Raw genomic sequence first — 17,793 nt, 5'->3', positions numbered from 1 at the left:
TCAAACTTGTAGTTTTTCAGTCTTAAAACAGACATTTTAATTTGTATCAACACATTTGTTCATTTGGATAAACCACTGCATAAAGTATATGCTCAAATTGCCTTTAATACTTTGACATCAAAGTCCAGCCTTGCAAGACTGAATTTCAGCACTTAGAGAAAATTATACTGGTGGATTGTTCTGTCATTCTCATCATAGTTGTTCAAACTCTCCAATTTGATAAGCACAAGACAAATGATGCATTATTTTTGTATGTTGGCAGAGAAATCTGTAAGAACAAGGAAATGGCATGGAAACATTTGACTATTGGTGCTATCCATATAACGCTAAACCTATCAGCTGCCAAAGATTACCTGAAAAAGGACAAGGTACTTTGAAGGTGAAATCGGTGTCCTTTTACAAGATACTATTAAAGGATAAGCCCTTCAAGCTTTGTTTGTGAATGAGTAAAAATACCAGACTTCAGGGCACAAGATTTCAACCTTATGAAATTCAGTACTGGAAATACTTCTTCTGATGCTATTTCCCAACCTGAGAGAGACCCGTTAGAACAATCCTTAGCACAAATGAGAGTCTTTGACTACTGTTAAGTTGAGGAAGGTGTGTGCCATCATTAGTGGCTCATATGTCTTAATTCTCTAATGTCAAACAATACTTGTTATATTTAAATTATGTAAATTGTGCTTTCAAGAGGCTAATGTGTCCTTACAGCTATGGTCTTGCTTCACTGGAGCCAGGATAATGATTGACCTTGCAGGCAGCCTCGATACCTCCTTTTATAGGTGCCCTTCTAGCCGTTACATCTGCTTTTTACATGAATGTGAGGAAAAGTCTTCCTATCAAATACAATACCACTGTTGATGCCAGAATCCAAAATAAACCTGAACTTGTAGACTCAAACATATCACATTTCTTGTTTCTTAAGAACTCTTTTTCTAATCCAAGAAAGTACATATTGCCAAATCCTATTTTTTAAATTTTTTTTGAGTATTTTCTTAAAATGCAGATATAAAGTACCTTTATTCAAACCTGTCTTCCTTAATCTCAAAAGATTCAGTTGTCCAAGGGATTGTGGTCAAGTATAGTTTGGAAGAGAAAAGACACACTCCAGCAAGTTGCATACTTCAGGAAGGAGTCCTCCCTTTTTTTTTTTTTTGAGTGACATAACCAAATAAAGTAGGATCTGGAGACTGTGGTGCTTTTGCCAGATCACCGAACAGCAGAGTGACATCAGAAGCAGTAGAAGGACTGCTGAAAGCTGCAGTGGTGGCAGCACGTGCTGCCATTAACTTTAAGGCCACTGAGAGAACTGTGGAGTTGTGGCTTCTCTATGGGAAGAGTCACAACGTTTTATGCTAACCTAAAGCCCTCAGTGTGATTTTTTTTTTTGGGCTTGGCTAGAGTAAAATACCCAATAGCATCATTAAAGTTCTTGCAGGCTGCTGACTCATGTTCTAAAAGCCATTGAGATGCTTGTGTCTGTGTGCTTGAGCCCTCTTGCAAGAATTTATATATCAAGGGCTAATGACGTATGTAGATACTGTATGGACAAAGAATATTTGAAATCATAAGATGGGATTTCACGTCACCTGTTTTTAGATGACTAGGTCACATGTAAATCTCAAGAGTCCCGTTTACAGACTCATCTGACATATTTTTGCGTCTGTTTTAAAGTAGAAGCTTCTATGGCATGATTTGTCTCATTTCTTTGCTTAATGTTAAAGGAATCTGGTTATCTTAGATGTCTATACTGCAGAGATTTAAAGCTGGGTGAGATAAATACTCTCAGCATTTAGACAAACGTTTTTTAAAATATTCTTCAGGTTCTGGCGGACAACAGAATGAATGTTCTAGCCCTATTCTTATTCACTGCAGTGGTCGTGAAGTTTTCTCATTTTCTTTCTTTTGAGAAAAGTGCCTGGGGTTGATGACACATCGCAGACCTATGCTTTTAGTCTCTTACCTGTTGGAAGAATTGAAACTGGCTCCATTATACCCTGCTTTCCTAGATCTCACACTAAACTGACAAGGCTACTTAGGATTTTTGTCCAAGGTCACTACATTTTTTGTCCTCAGACCCAATGCAGGCATCCACAAATGCTGTCCTGGAACCAGTATCGCATGTTATAATGTGATTCATAATTGTTGAATGTGACAGTTTAGATGCTGCCCCGCATGTCTTGCAAATGCAGGATTTCTGATGAAGCATCTACTTCGTCGTTTGGAGATAATCCTTACTGAGCATTCCAGAAAATGTAAATCTAGTAGAGGCTCTGATTCTAAAGGCTATCTATACCTTGTCCTTGAGAAAGGTAGGAATGGTATTTTAGTTCTGAGTCTCCTTGTAGTAATACTGTTTGCTAAAGGAATTATATAAACTCTCACATTGTTGTGCAAACATCCATTAAAGCCAGACTTCCTTCTTGTCACCTGATTAGAGCCTCACCTGTATGGAGCAGTGGGACAGCTGGACAAATGCATCTCGTATTCTCCAAAAACGTATTGAATGAAAAGCCAAAGCTGTTGATGGCTTTGTATCCTGTCTGTCTGCCTATTCAAGCATTAATTACTAGAATTAGTCTGAGTCAGCTGATTTGGGAACATTGTTACTTCTGCAGTAGACATGTAGTTCAAAATACTTGGGAAGCAGCTATATTAATTCTGGTATTAACTTCTTAATTGGCATGTAGTTTGTGGTATGGAATTACTGTCTGCGTATTTCATCACTTGCAAATGCTAAATCTTGTGAAACACTACGCTGTAGGAAAAGTAATCTGTTTATCAGGGAAACTATGAGAGGTCACTTCTTTGTAAGCTTATAAAGGGACACTTATTGAAGAAGCATTTTGCAGGCTTCTGGTTTGAAGCTTTGAGGTAATGACAGTAACTTACTCCAGGTGGAAAGAGTACAGTCAGTCTACTGTCCAATACAGCAGATATTTTGTCTAAGAAATTAGTAACTAGCTTTATGCTAGGATGCTATTAAGATTTTTCTGTGAAAGTATGAATTTGATTCTTTTATGATTGCAGGACATCTTAAAATGAAAATGTAATATTTTTCAATGACAAGCTTAGCTGCAGGCAGCTTATTTAATTTAAACTTTTTTCAGTGCAGGCAGCTCATTTAATTTAAATCCATGTAGAATGTTTAATGCAACAGCTCTTTCTGGCTTCTTTGTAAAGGTTTTGGAAATGCCTGTCATCACAATAACATATCTGTAAAGAATGCCACACCGACCTTCTAAAATCTTCAAGGGATGATTCTTCTTACAAAAACTAAGTGGAGTGCAGATGTGTTTTTGGTCATGTAATAGCCTCCTTCAAGAATCTCTGCAAGTTAATTCCCCCTTTCTTTTGATCAAATTCCCATTTTTAAGTACACTTTAAAAAAGAATTGTAACTTTGATGCGTGAGAGATGCTAGTCAATTTTTCTCAAGTTAAAAACTGCATATGAGAAATTCTGGTGGAACTTCTGATACTGCAAGGTTGAGGATGGGAATTGAAAGAGATTAAATGAAGCATACTGACCTGAATCTGGACTCTGTAATAAAAGTAGATTAAATTTTGTCCCTAACAATATTTGTGTTTTGCAATTGAAAGTAGGGAAGGAAGAGAATGACTTCTGATGTTTTCTCACATATGACATAAATCTAATGTTGTGTTGGAATAAGGAGAAAAATATAAAATCAGAATGCTGTTTGACCGCTATGAATTCGTGACTAATTAGAATTCTCAAACTTACTGCGCTTTTCAGATCCTCAAAAGAAAGATCTTCGAGAGACAAAGAACGTTCAAGAGATCGTGATAGAACATCACGTGATAAAGATAGAAGCTCAAGAGAGAGGTCACCGCGAGATTTCAAAGACAAGAAACGTTCTTATGAAAGTGCTAATGGCCGATCAGAAGACCCGAGAAGCTCAGAAGAGCGTGAAGCAGGGGAGATATAACTGGCTGTGTATATTCACCTGATCTCTAGCTTCCTATGGAGTTGCATACTATGGTTTAGTTTACAGTTGTTCAAAGGGACACCAGTGAGCAGTTTGAGACACTGATCCAACTATAGGGTAGATGTACAGTATATAAAAGTGGTTATAACTAAGTCAGAATTAAACCCCATTGATTAATGATGCCTAAAGCTGGGTCCTGGACTTCCACCAAGTTGTAAAACTTTCCTGAAAGATTTCTCTTTATTCAGGACAACAGTTTTATGTACCAAGATGCAGATCTTAATGTTTTTAATCTCCTTTCCAATACAAGTTAGTGAACAAATTATATTGTACTACTTGCCTTGGGTGCTTTTGAACCTTTATAAATTCTCCAATTCTGCTCCAGTCAAAACAGCAGCATTGAAAGGTTGTACTTTGGGGGAATTTTTTTTGTTTGCTTTTTTGTAAGAGGGTGGGTGGATGGATATTAACTTTTATTCTAAGGTTATGTTCCCAGTGATTTTTTTGTTGTTGTTTGGGAACCTAGGAGTTGATTACAGTGGGAGCATTTAGACAGGAATATGTGCTGGAGAAAGCTGAAATGTCTTTTTACAGTGCCTATTTAGACTTGGAAATTGAACAGCTGTTGCATTACATCTTTTTTTTATTTCTACTTTTGAAATCAAAGCCAGTCCCGTATCTGTACCACTTGATTGGTATGTGTTCAATATATTTGTTTTTTTTCCATAAGGACTCTCTGCTTTTTCTTGTGGGGTGTAAATGGCACATCCTTAATTGTATTAAAAGAAACAAAGCAAACAGCAGCAACAAACAAAAACTTAAGAACAAAAATAAAAAAAAAATAAAAAGGAAAACCAACCACATTGTCGATAACTTAACAAGAATATACTGGTCTCTTAGGTGATTACTTAGCAGTTCAGTCGCTTAAAACCTAACATACGGTTATTAGAGTTTTCAACATGCTCTAGGAGAAGCAGTCTCTATGATTCTGACCATTCTTAGATCTGTAGGGGCAAAAATGTGGAATTATAATGATCATGGCACAACCCCTAACTCCTTAATGACTTCAGTTTGAAAAAGCATTACTTAGTTTAGGTGCAAGCTGCCTTTATGTAAAGGGCTTGCAGTGGGTTCTGTTGGACTGAAAGTGCTTTGGGATGTATAAATAATTCAGGCATGTCCTACCGTCACGCAGAAGAACCTGGTAACTTCTTGAGATGGCACCAGTCAGTTACATAACATTAAGAGCAATGTTTGCAATGATTATTGGCATTTTCAGCAGGTTCTGAAAATATCTCCTCTACCTGTCCTAATCCAAGGGCCTCTGTAGACCAATTAATCATGGATATATAATACAGCTGTGAGCTCAGTCTGCATTTATTCTACAATGTCTTTTTTGTAGCATTTGGTTTTCATTATAGTCAGAACATGTGGGTGATAATTTCCACAGTAGATAATTGAGAGCAGTATTTCATTTGGCTTTGAAAGCCAGAACAGGACCTTTACATCTCTGCAAGGACTTATATCCAACATGGTTTATATTCTCCACTTCAAATTCACATCTATGTAAGCTTCTGTAGGAATACTGTAATAATGATGGCTACCTACTTAGCACTTTTTTATTCACCCACTTCAGATTTGAATGTGGGTTTCCTTCCTGGGAATGTCTTGTGACTTCCTCTGAGGCCCGACTGCATGACAAGTGTAAGGTACCAGTTTTTGTCCCTGTGGTATGAGCGCACTGCAAGTGCTTGCTAAAATCTATTGTCACACTGTTGTTAATGGAGTTCTAGCTGTTAGCGTGACAAAAGGTGAACAGTCATTTCTAAATGCATCTGCTACAGCAGGATTGCAGATGAGTGGATTGCTAGTTCCTGGAATAAAAACATTCCAGAAGTACTGAGTACCTGTCTCCCCATGCATTCAGTGACTAGAGAATGCTGTGTTTAAAAAGAAAAAAAATATATATATACACTATGACAAAATACGGCTTAGACTCTTTACTACTAGCAAGTTCTGGATAACATGCCATTGATTTTACAAATTCCTCTTAACTCTTTTGTAATTAAAAAGGTGAATATATTTAGAATTAGGCATTTCCTTATAGGTTTTCCTAGGGTGGTGTGCTTCACAGTATCCAAGGGCTGCACAACTGCTAAGCAGAGAGGAGGTAAGTCTTACTGCTTGTTCTGAATTACACGTGGAAATACTGCCTCGTGTCTGAAACAAGGACTGGAGTATAGTTAGGAATAGAACCAAATTAAGGTGACTGATAATGCCCGTTCTTCTGAAGCAAGAGAGCTGAAAAGTCTATCAGTAAGCAAGACTGCTTTAACTGCACGTGTAAGTAATGGTCTTACACTTGTCCATGAGAAACAAGCTACCTTAATGTCCATGAGGGTGACGTGGTCTTCAACTTCCCAGTCTCCATTAAATGGTTCGGCAACTGCTAAGTCTTATCTTCTGGTCTAGAACTAGGTCAGAAATACAATGGCCAGATCATGGAAGAGAGAAACCACTCAACCCAGGAACCCTGCTCAAGTATGTCCTACGGATAGGGGCATACTAACTTCATGTCGCACTTAGTCCATACTAACTACAGCTTTCCATACTTAACCCCCAAGCCTATTTGCCCGGTTTTTCTCCCTTCAGGTTCTTGCTTGGCTGTTGATTCTTAGAAGATGGAACCTGGGTATCTGCACTTTCTGCTTGCACATCGCATTGCCAGCAGATGTCACCATTTGTGACGATGTGGAGCACCCAGTGTGATAGCATGGTGCTGTCACACCTAGGGGCAGAACTTGTGCTAGATACAACTCCAACCCGCCCCTGTATGTAGGCAGTGTGGGTCGAGTCTGTTTCTATTCACCAAGAGCCAGAGGCAGGGTGAGAGACCTGCAGGAAATCTGGGGGTGTGCTGCTGTGCAGTGATGTGTCGCTGGCAGCACACAACGTGAGCTCTTCGCAGAGAGGTCTTAGAGGTATGCAGGTTCCTGAGAGGCCCTGAGAGCTGAGTGTGCTTGAGGCCATTCTGAGGAAAACACCTTTCCTATCGAGCAAGGAAGCTTACTGCAGCCTGGGAGCTCCTGAGTGAACCTGAGGATGCTTGAGCAGAGCATCTATTATTTGAGATTTTGCTGACACAGTTAAAGCTTCATGGCAATTTTTTACCAGACTGCAGGTGTACAAATAAAGCAAAAACTGGTAGTGTATTTCACTTACTTAAAGCGTTTGAAATAATGTGACCCTGCAAGCATTAGATGTGTCTGAGAGAGCTCTCACACTGAATTAGTCAAGGGAATGAAAAGTAACATGGTATGTAAGATGGTATGTGGCGCCTTACCAGAAGTGAGGTCTCCTGAGCATGCCTGAGGTGCTTTTCCTGCTGGAGCAGAGGGAGCTGCATGGCAGGGCACTGACATCTCTGAGCAAAAGGGGCTTGGCCTGGCGCAGCCGCCTGATGTGGCCCAGCAGCGGACTCACCCGTGGAGCTGGCAGAGGGCACCCTTCCTGTCTGTCCTCTTGCCTTGTCACAGATCTGGGATTTACCCTCCTGTTGCTACGGCACAAACCATAGTCCTGGATCCTGTCTGTCCAATCTATTTCGCACCAGTTCTGCACCTTCTGTTCTGCCCCAGGGGTAACAAGAGAAAATGCGTGTACTGACCCCCCAAAGCCTGTGCGAATGTGTATGTGATAGCCTTAAACAGCCCTGGGGATGGGATTAGGTGTTTAGATGAGGGGAGAATGGTTGCAACATATTTTGAGGCACCTGGGGCCAATGCGAGGCAGCTAAGGGTGGGTACGTACCCTGCGTGGCTATGGCCAGATTTTAGCTATGGCAAAAACTAAGAATTGCAATGAGGCTCTTCCGTGGTGCAGAAAATGACTTGGCATGTGCTGCCTGCATAGCTGGGAGTGATGATGAATGCAGCCGCAGTCAGCATTAAACAAAGCGTAACTGCAAAATGAGCTATGTACGTGCCAGAGGTGATGGCCCTGTACGCACCGGCAGCGCTGACAACCCTTCAGTTTTGCTGTTCATCCCACATTTCGCATGCCACTTTCATCAGGATAGCTGCCCTTTGTTCAGCAAAGAGAAGAGATTGCAGTCCCTTCCCACCTCAGCCATTCTGTGATTCTTGATGCAGTGGCTTATAAAAAGCATCAACATGATCCTCCGTGAGTCTCGTGGTTCTTGCTCTTTTTTTCTGGCTTTGATCACTTGTTTTCTACCTGCTTCTTAGCAATAAATTTTTGCGCCGTGACTGCTGGTGCAATTCTGTCATTCTTCTCACTAAGACCTGGAGCTTTGGCTTTCACTACAGCCTGCAAAACCAGGAAAGAGTGAACTGCTGGGCAGGAGCTGTATCAGCAGCCGGAAACAAGAGCAGAGAGGAAGAAATGTTCGTTCCTACCCCCAGCTCTTCTCTTTATCCTTGCTTTCCCTTTGTGGGCACACAAGGGACAGTCACACAAGGGCAATTACAAAATTCCCTCCTGGCTCTGGCTTTTCTCCTCCTGTTACTGGGGTGACCATCGTCCCGGGTGGCTTCCCAGGCTCCTGGCAGCGCTGCCCTCTGCGCGGCAGGCAGGCAGGATATTCCCACAGCAACACAAGGGTGGCAAATGGCCCAACCAACAGCAGAAGTCACTGTCACCATACAGCCCCTTCCCAGGCTGAAATCATCTGCCTAACGCTGACTGTAGCGAAGTATCGATGGCAATGGGCAGTGAGGAGCGCAAAGGTTAAAAATTGTTCATGTCGCTGGCTCAGAGAGGCTGCGTGTCCATCACTAGATGGTGATAAGTGGCTTGGGGGCTTTGCATCTAACTGCTGCAACTTCTCAGAGTGCTGCCATCTTCCCAAGCTAAAGCTGGTTTGCAGCAGAGCAATGGGATAAAGAACTGCTGACTTCCATCAGGGCAGGGCAGCAGCTGCCTTGATGGATGGTGGGACCGTAATCGGGGTGTCAGCTCTGACGTTTTGCAGCCATCATCTGCCTTGTCCTGCAGTTCTGCCTCTGTCTATAATGCAGTGCAGAGCTGGATTCCACTGGGGAGCCGGATGGAGATCAGCAGCACCAGCAGCATGCCCCTGGCTCGCCTGCTCCCGGGGGCTGTGCAAGGGGATCTGCACCACAGCAGTGCTTCCTCCTGGGACGTGCTGCCAGGGATGCCAGAAGTCTGGGCTCTCTGAGGTGAGCGTACAGAATATTGCAGAACAACAGGGCTGCTATTTCTACTGTCCGCTAAGGAAACAAGTGGTTCAGTCTGGGATGCTGCTGGCTGGGAAAAAAAAAAAAAATCACTCTTACGTGACCTAGGCTTGTTCAATGCTGGCCATGTGCGATCTGAGTAGTGTAACCATGCCCCAAACTGGCTCAAATCCACTGCACTGCATATGCCAGAAGTGCTTTGGTATGGCAGTTGAGGTTCTGCCGCTCCTCTCCTGCTCTAGCAGAACCTCCCTGGCACCCAGCACGGGGCAGAAATACTGCGGCATGTTCCTGCCAGGGCCGTGCCCTCACCACCTTCCTCCAGCTGTGCCATCGCAGCTGGGCACACGGATGCCCAGCGAGTGCAAGTTCCTGCTTTGTCACTACAGTGGATGATTTTTTCAGACTTCTCTCACTGATTTGCCTGTGTTCCTTTATTTCTTTTCTATTCCCTGAATTTTACCAAAGCTGCCCCCACCCCAGCACCTGTAGGGAAGCACTGGAAGGTCTGAGTTCACTCATCAAAGCTGATGAACTGAATTTAAGTACATCTTTCTACAGTGTTTAGGTTATATTTTAAATCACAAAATTGTTTGCTCATCTCTACAAGATCAAGTTTTACCTGTGGGGATGCTTTATTCCTCCAGCTACATGACTGGAAAGCATTTGGATTTTAATTAGCCCAGGTGATAAATGTCCTCCATTAGCTCCCTCTCACTCCCCTTCCCCTCTGTGGTATTTTTCATGTGTTTGCCCTAGTCTGGCTTTAGATACAAACTTAGCTGATTCAAGTTGTCACGGGCACTTGTCATACAACCCATGCTACGTCACAAATTTGTTGTCTCACTGAGACCTTTCCCTCTCTTCTTAAGCCCGAGCTTTTTTAAATGAGCCTTACACTATCAGCCACTGCTGTCAGGACTCTGTCAGCTCAGGATGCTGATGGCAAGGAGGAGCCTGCCATGCCAGGCATCTATTTCATTGCACAGGGCATCTTCATGTGCATTACAACACATAAATAAAAAGGGGAGTCACTTTAAGCATTTCAGAGTGTTGAATTTACTTGTGCTGCCTCTAAGGGATTTGAGATTTTCAAGATGCTGTGCAATATGCTTCCCGTTCTCCCCTAGCACGGCAGAATATTGCACCCAATACAACAGCCTGCCCTATCCTCCCTCTCTGGCAAGAGTTCATGGTCTGAACTTTGGGGTTTCAGCATCCTTTGCCAAACAAACGGGATGGGTAAAGGAAAACTATGCATTGGATGAAGAGGAATTCTACATTTTTAACCATTTACAAAATCATTGAATCATTGTTTCACTTTCATTTTCACTTCATTTCCTTTCCCACCATCTGAGGAGCCTGCTTACTGCGAGTGTGATGGGTGTCTAGGTGGTGGCTTGAGCTGGTTTTGGTACCCCCAGTACCACCAGTATCCGTGCACTGTAACCAGCCACTGCTCCCACAAGGCCTGTGCATTGCAAGGGCCTTTTCCGCGCCACAAAGGAGAAGACGCACCAGCTTTCTTTTTGTTTATTGTGTTACACTTAAGCAAAACGGCATGTGGTTATTTGCAGTTATCAGCTGATGATTTCACCACGTCTAAGGAAAAGCAATTAAACAGTTCTGGACTCTGAACTGAAGGGAGATGCAGGCCTTGCGGCAGGAAAGGTAGTGTGGGCGACACTGAGCTGGGTGCTATTGTTGTCTCCTGGGCACATGGCCAGAGCAATTTTCTGGGAGTAGCAGCAGGAAATCCAGGCGCTGGAGATGTCCCCACCCACACTGGAAGCTGCACTGAGTCACCTCTCCCCAAGCTGGGGGACTCCATTGACTTGCCCAGGTTGGGACTTTCCCCGTCTCCTTTTCAGATGTTAGTCTTCTCCAAACACGGAGCACTCCCCCCTGCTCCCATTGCTGCAGTTCAAATGTGAAACTCCCATGTCTCTTAAAAAATGACCTCTACAAAGTCCCTGACCCAGGAAATGCTTCAAAATGGTCTCCTGCTCATCATTGATGAGGATGGAAAGGTAAAGAGCTGCTGGTTCTCTCTCTGGGCTGTTGCTGCTGAAAGGAGCAAGTCTTCCAGGAAAAGCAAGCTTCAAGTCTTGGTCTTAAAATGTAGTCTCCAAGGACTGTAGCCAGAGGAGCCCACTTGGAGCACCTCAGCTGCAAGGCGCGTCAGGATTTGTTTGGCTTTGATGTATCTGCGGTTTTCATTTAACTGTGGAAACTCAGTGTGCTACAGAAATTATTGACATTAACACCTATCTTATATATTTTTTGCTTTTTTTACTTTTTCGCTCTTCCAACTGTGGCTGGAGGCCCAAAAGCAGCGAATCAGTGCTAGTGAGAAGTTTGAAGAGGCTAGAGGTTGCACTTCCTCACCAACCCACTTCTTTGTAGACATTGTTCAGGTGAGTGCAGATTTCATTGGTCACCTTCTCAAAAGAGGCTTTGCAGTCTCCACCAAATTTCTCCTCCATCAGTTGCAAGATGATGTCACAGATGATCTAAACAGGGAGAAGGGAAGAAACAGTGTGAAATTTCCTCCATAATAAATGGAGGCACGATAAAATATATTTTTAAGTTGTGGTTTTTGAAGAATGGAAAGGGGGTACAAAAACAATTCAGGAGCATGTAGCATGCAGAACTGGAAATAGGTTGTGGGAAATTAGATGCATCATAGAATTCACCCCAAATTGCAGTCGTTGTATTTTTAACTACCCCATCTCTATTTAATGTTGATTGCACCGATATACACAGTCACTTAAAGACTTAAGAGCCAAATGCACTCTGCTGGTGACTTCAGGTGGACTTGGAAAAGCCATTTGGTCCTCTATGTATCATGTGTGTTTGTTTAGTGATGGCAATGCTGTTGCTGTTGTTGCTCAATAACAGGTGTTTCAGTTGTCTTGGAAAAGCTCAGTTCCTGATATTAGAGAAAAATAGACATCATGGACTGAAGTTCAGTGTAAGCTGCTTTTCTGTGTCTTGTGATTAAATGACAACTGTGTGGGAATCCTGTTGCACTGAGAAAACCTGCTACAACTCATGGGCAGCTCTGCAGCTCCCACCAGCGCAGACCTGCTTGTACATCAACTGCTGCACAGCCTTCTTCCCAACAGACGCCAGACATCTCGTTCCTGCAATCTTCCAACATTGACCATCTCACCTTCCACTATCTCCACTCTCTGAGGCCTATATATATTTACATATACAAAGCCTGTTTTCTTCAGCTCTTCCCCTCCAAGGGGAGGACATCGTTCCATCACTACTACACCCCCAAAAGAAGATGGATGCTGGCTCACCCTGAAGTTTTTGGGGTCAACCTTGAGCTGGGTGGCATGTTTCTGGCCGAGTGGGTTCAGTATCCCAAGAAAAGCTTCAGTATTGTCCAGGTGTTGCACCATGTCGTTGATGGCAGTGAAAACCATCTTGCCATGGCCCTGACCTGATCCGACTGTTTCATCTCTTCGGCAGAGTCCATGCCTTTGAAGTGTGTGAAGTAGGACTTGGTATCTGGGTGCTCGGTAAACATCCTGTTGAGAAATGAGAGAGGGCCTAATTTGCGGACTGAGGCACCAATGCAGACACGAATTCATGTGCCAGGCCTTGTGTTATGTATTTGTTGGCCTTTTTCCTTCCCTTTATCAGAAAAAACTTCTCTTTCCCATGCACTTTGTTCTCCTTTGCCCTTCCCAGCTATGCATGACCCCTGTGCCCACAGCAGCCTGACCCCGCCTTGTGTCTCCCTAGGGCACTCTGCTCATTGCTTCTTAAAACCACTGCCCTTGCTGCTGGCCTCTGCTCTGCTGAGAGGGTCACTCATAGCAGTTTGACCAACTTTATTTTTGCTCCCGAGTTTCGCTTATTTCTTCACAAGGATGTGCAACTGGGGCTCCCCATCCTAATGCCAGGAGGCACCTGAAACTGTGCTATCTGCCTGAGCTAGCCTGCCTGCCCTGTCCTGAGTTTACTCCACTGCTTCTGAAGCAAACACCTCTTCGGAGTTAGGTGGAGATACAATCCACAGGGACATGGGAGCGCATTCAGGCAGGGCAAGTGTGACGGTGCACAGTCACAAGAATGTTCTGGACATCAGATGTCTCCACTTTGGTCTTAATGGGTATTTTCAAGGAGAAACCCAACCATTGTTTTTCTTAGTTAACCCCTTCCTGGAGTCCATCCCAGAGCTTTCCTCTGCCTGTGATGGATTATTGTTTGTGTACTCAGTACTGCTCATTTCATTTATTCAAATGTAACACAGTTTGATGCCTCTCATAAAGAATTGTCTTTTATAATATCTCAATTACAGCCACTTTGGTCAAGCTCTTAAGAAAACAGGTTACTTTGTTGGATAAACCAGTTATCCACCTAAAACAGCATTAGCAAATTCCAGATTGCATTTCACAGTATCACAGAATGGTTGAAGTTGGAAGGGAACTCTGGAGGTTATTTAGTCCAAGCCCCCTGCTCAAGCAGGGACACCCAGAGCAGGCTGCCCAGGACCATGTCCAGGTGCCAGTGCTCAGTCACCCGCACAGTGAAGAAGTGCTTCCAGATGTTAAGAGGGAACCTCCTGTGTTCCACTTTATGCCCAGTACCTCTTGTCCTGCCACTGACAAGAGCCTGGCTCCATCCTCTTTGTACCCTCCCTTCAGGTACCTATAGACATGGATAAATCCCCTGAGCCTCCTCTTCTGCAGGCTGAACAGTCCCAGCTCTGAACCTCTCCTCACAGCAGAAGTGCTCCAGTCCCTTCATCAGCCCTCTGTTGGGCTCTCCCCAGTATGTCCATGTCTCTCTTGCACTGCGGGGCCCAGAGCTTCTCTAAAGGTCGGGCTGGGTCTGTAGGACACTAACAATAAACCTTCTACAGTAAAACACCCTCAGGAGCCAAACCACTGGATACTAACATTTAATAACTGCATTTCTGACCCTAACTGTCCTCAGGGTATGTAGACCACAGAGGGAAAGAGCAAAGAATAACATTTGTTGAGGCACAAGGTGTGATATATAAGTAGACCAAAGGTAATGGTAAAGGTGTGCTAAACAGAAGGAGTATTTGGGCTGACCAGTGCACATGGAGGTGATGTAAGTCCCACCTGAGAGAGGGTATGTGAAAGTTGAATAGAAGAAACGTGTGTCTTATGGAAGATGAGAGGAAAACAGGGTGAGGACTAAAAGAGGAAAGATCACAGGAGGGACAAAATACAGTGAAACAGACGAGTTATAGACTGGAAAGGCTGAAGGGGAATCACAAGAGAAATACTGAGGATATACATGTGAAAAAAATCTTTCAAGTAGTTCAGAGGTAAAGGGGAATTGGAAAATAGGGCCCATGTTTTGTTCCTGTTCTGTTTTATACCATACCTTATTTTCTTTACCTTAAATACATCACTATTTACTGGGGGGTTGGTAGAGTGCAGTAAAGAAATCATTCCAGTCTCTTCCTCCTTTTCCAGCCCCCTCCTCCCTTTCCTTTTGCTTTTCTTTGTATGGATCCCTCCTCTGCGCTGTTTCCTCCCTGAAGCGGCATAAACCACAGCAAACCAAAATGTTTCAGGCGAGGGCTGCGTCAAACCCATCGAGAGGTGCTTCTAGGTGGCAACTCCATCCTTCTTGCCATTCCTGGCTGAACCCTCTGCAGTAGAGCGGGGTAGGCTCTTTCCTTACCTGACCAGCACTGCTGTCCCGTTGTCCTCGGCATCCACATACATCTTCTCCCAGGCACCACGGGCACTCTGCACCTCCGCTTCAGAGAAGGGCATGGTGGAGGAGATGATGGTGAGGAAGGGCACAGAAGGAGAAGGGAGAACAGGGAGGCAGTGATGGGGTGGTTCTGCTCCAGGGCTCTCTTCAGGGCTCTCTAAATACTGCCCTGGGGATTTAAGAGATCTTGAATGGACTCTTTGTCTCTGTCCCCATCGGTCACATTTCTGCGGGCTTTAGGACTGCCTAATCACTTTTAATCAGGAAATAAAGCAACCACATGAGGAGGGAGGCCTAGCACTCTGGCCTGGAGTCCAGTGCCAGAGCAAAGAGCTTGATGTCTAGGAGAGAAGGGAAAAAAGGGAATTTTCAATGGGGAAGGAAAAGGTAAATTCTCCTTCCCTCCCGCCCCCTGCCAAGGCCAGCACTTGGCTTCTCTTTCCCAACTGCCGTCCTTGCCTGAGCACTGATTTCCTGCTTTGTTCGCGAAAGTGTTGCTGTGTTCGGGACACCGTGGTGCCCTGCCTTCCCAGCTTCCAGCCCTTCTTGTTCTTGCACTCCAAAGATCCCTTTTGCAGCTCTGGCAGCTCACTCCAGCCCCGCTCTCATGCCATGGCCACTGCTTTCCACTCAGCCCTCTGGTCTGTTGGGGCTCATGCTCTGGCTGCTGCCAGCTTTGGGACCAGGCAGGTGGAAGACACCTCCAGTGCTGAATTTTACCATTGTGTGGGTGGTCATGACAAAGCATCCATGGATAGAAGACATAAGGGGCAGGAGAACAGCTGGTGCACACGGGCCTGTTATTGTCATGGTCACTTGGAGGAGCAGGAGGCAAAAAAAGCTCAGATTATCCACGTGGCACCCAGTCTTAACCTCTGGCAGGAATGTGCTGGTTAAGTCCAGGGCAGACACACAACATAGGGCTTAGGGGCTTGAGGAACCGCTGCTGCTGGATGCCGAGCAGAGACAAAACCTCCTATTGTTTGGGATAGTCTGGAGGAGGGAAGGAGTGGGCACGAGGGAGAAAAGTGTGTCACAGTGAGCAAAGCCAGGCCGGTCCCCTGGGCAGATGGAAAGGGGTGGTTGCAACCGCACAGGAACCTCTTGATGGAGGTGTGTGACACCTCTCCTGAGGCGGCATTTAAAATGCTGAGAGAGAAAGTACAGGTGCTTAACACTGCGGCAGGGTAGAGGCTGCTCCAATGCCTTTGTAGCATGTTTCTGAACTCCTTCACCTCACACCCTGTGCTCTTCCTTTCCTCTCACCTGGCAGAGGTGAGAGCAATGCACAGCAGTCCTTACAAATTTGTAGTGGTGGGGCAGAAGGGAAGGGTTGCCCCAGCTCTAGCTCATAACCCCTGTCTGTGTTTCCTGCCTCACCACAAGGCACTGGCCTCTGCGTGCTGTTGCTCTGCAGTTATTCTGTGAGAAATTCAGGCTGCTGTGCTTGAGGAGGGCACAATTTTGAGGGGGATCCCATGGAACCATGCTTTTCGTCCCTGCAGCAGGGAGAGCGGAGCTCCTCGTGGGGCTGCAGCATGAGGGTGCAGGGCAAGGAGGGAAGCACGTCAGGAGCAGCACCAGGTCTGGACATGTTTGTGTCAGAGGACTTCATTGGAGCAAAGCACCCCCTGCTTCCCTCTCCCTTTTCACCAACAAAGAGTGGTCTGGTACAAAGCCCCACGGCCTTCTGATTTCTCATCCCCAAATCCTCAGAAAACTGTCCCAGATTTCAGGAGAGCCTGGGTTGGGGGGTGGATGGGGACGCAGTGCTGCTGGCACTGCTGCCTCGGTGAAGGCAGGCGTGAAACCATGAATGCCGGTCAGCCGAGCACAACACAACACTGCTGTGGCAGTGCCAGAGGGCCAGCAAGAACAGAGTCGCAGGGGGTGGCGGCTGCCAGGCCATGGGAGCCAAAATGGAGGGTTCCACTTGGGGGGAGGGAGAGAGACTCAGCCCGCTGACTGATCCCAGAAGTCACAATGGTGTCTTCCCTAACATCCCCTCTCTCTTAAGCCAATTTATATTTTCTATCTTTTAGGTGGAGATTGACTGACTCTAGTCATACATACCTTTGTTATGACTGGTGCTAAATTTTCTCGCTTTTGTTTAAAGGCACAGGCTCCATATTATTATGTTTGAACCTCTCTTTCAAGTTGGGGCATTTGGGATTTTTAGTGTGGATTTGTCGGACTTGCTGGTAGTGGTCTTGGGGCTTAGTACTGGAAGAACTAATCAAGCCCATTCGGCATCCATACTTATCTATATATTGTACAAATTCACTCCAGGTGGGAATAGGGGAGTTTGGATTTCATCTACGACCATGATCACCATCCCTACGAGCAGCTTGTATGCAATCCTGGATATTCACTACAAACATCTTAAGACAGTCAGGGAGTCCACGGATGAGAGGGGTTAATCGAGCTAGGTCGATAACAGCTAACATCAGGGATTTCCTGAATTCATCTCTTTCATATATCGCCTGAATGCAGGCCGCTTTTTGTACTGCTACAGCTAGGTCAGAATAGTTTGTGGCTCTAATTTCCAGTGGTTCCCCTCTCTCCTGGGGATCTATACCACCTGCCCAGTATGCAGTTCATGCAGTTATAGAGTAATTATGCTCTTTTGGTGTGGTGGTTAAAAATACTCCTGATCCCCAAAAGCCTCCTGCTTCTTCCTCACTCAACATAATTCGGTCTTCTCCTTCAAGAGAAACTCACCACACATACTCGACTTTCGATTCTCCTGACTGCCTGGAGAACTTCTCCTGTGTTTTAATCAACTCTTGCTGGTGACCATGGGATTGTTCGCACAGTAGTGCAGATTTCATCTACATCATCAACAGTGCTCTCAGTTTTAACCAAAGGCCTCAAGGAACTCGACTGAGGTTCAGAATCAACAGTCTCTTTG

At 44.8% G+C, this 17,793-nt stretch overlaps 2 protein-coding genes across 5 annotated transcripts in view; one reads left to right on the top strand and one right to left on the bottom strand.

The window, feature by feature from the left end:
• LUC7L2 (LUC7 like 2, pre-mRNA splicing factor) overlaps positions 1-4,677 on the top strand; it is a 33,597-nt gene extending 28,920 nt beyond the window's left edge. For all 4 annotated transcript variants that reach the window (XM_035544135.2, XM_035544136.2, XM_035544134.2 and 1 more), the window contains one exon: positions 3,756-4,677. In XM_035544135.2, coding sequence (XP_035400028.1) covers positions 3,756-3,948 — 193 coding nt within the window. In that variant the 3' untranslated portion in view covers positions 3,949-4,677. The remainder of the gene's footprint in view (positions 1-3,755) is intronic.
• Positions 4,678-11,551: 6,874 nt separating this feature from the next.
• On the bottom strand, positions 11,552-14,941 carry LOC118246847 (cytoglobin-1-like). Its single transcript, XM_035544323.1, is given in 4 exon segments — positions 11,552-11,680; positions 12,479-12,618; positions 12,621-12,709; positions 14,847-14,941. Coding segments are annotated over 4 exon segments (453 nt in total).
• Positions 14,942-17,793: the final 2,852 nt, after the last annotated feature.

The sequence above is a fragment of the Cygnus atratus genome, chromosome 1 (assembly GCF_013377495.2).
Source record: "Cygnus atratus isolate AKBS03 ecotype Queensland, Australia chromosome 1, CAtr_DNAZoo_HiC_assembly, whole genome shotgun sequence".
Classification (NCBI taxonomy): Eukaryota; Metazoa; Chordata; class Aves; order Anseriformes; family Anatidae; genus Cygnus; species Cygnus atratus.
The sequence above is the reverse complement of the archived record's forward strand: the minus strand, read 5'-3'. Positions and strand labels throughout refer to the sequence as shown.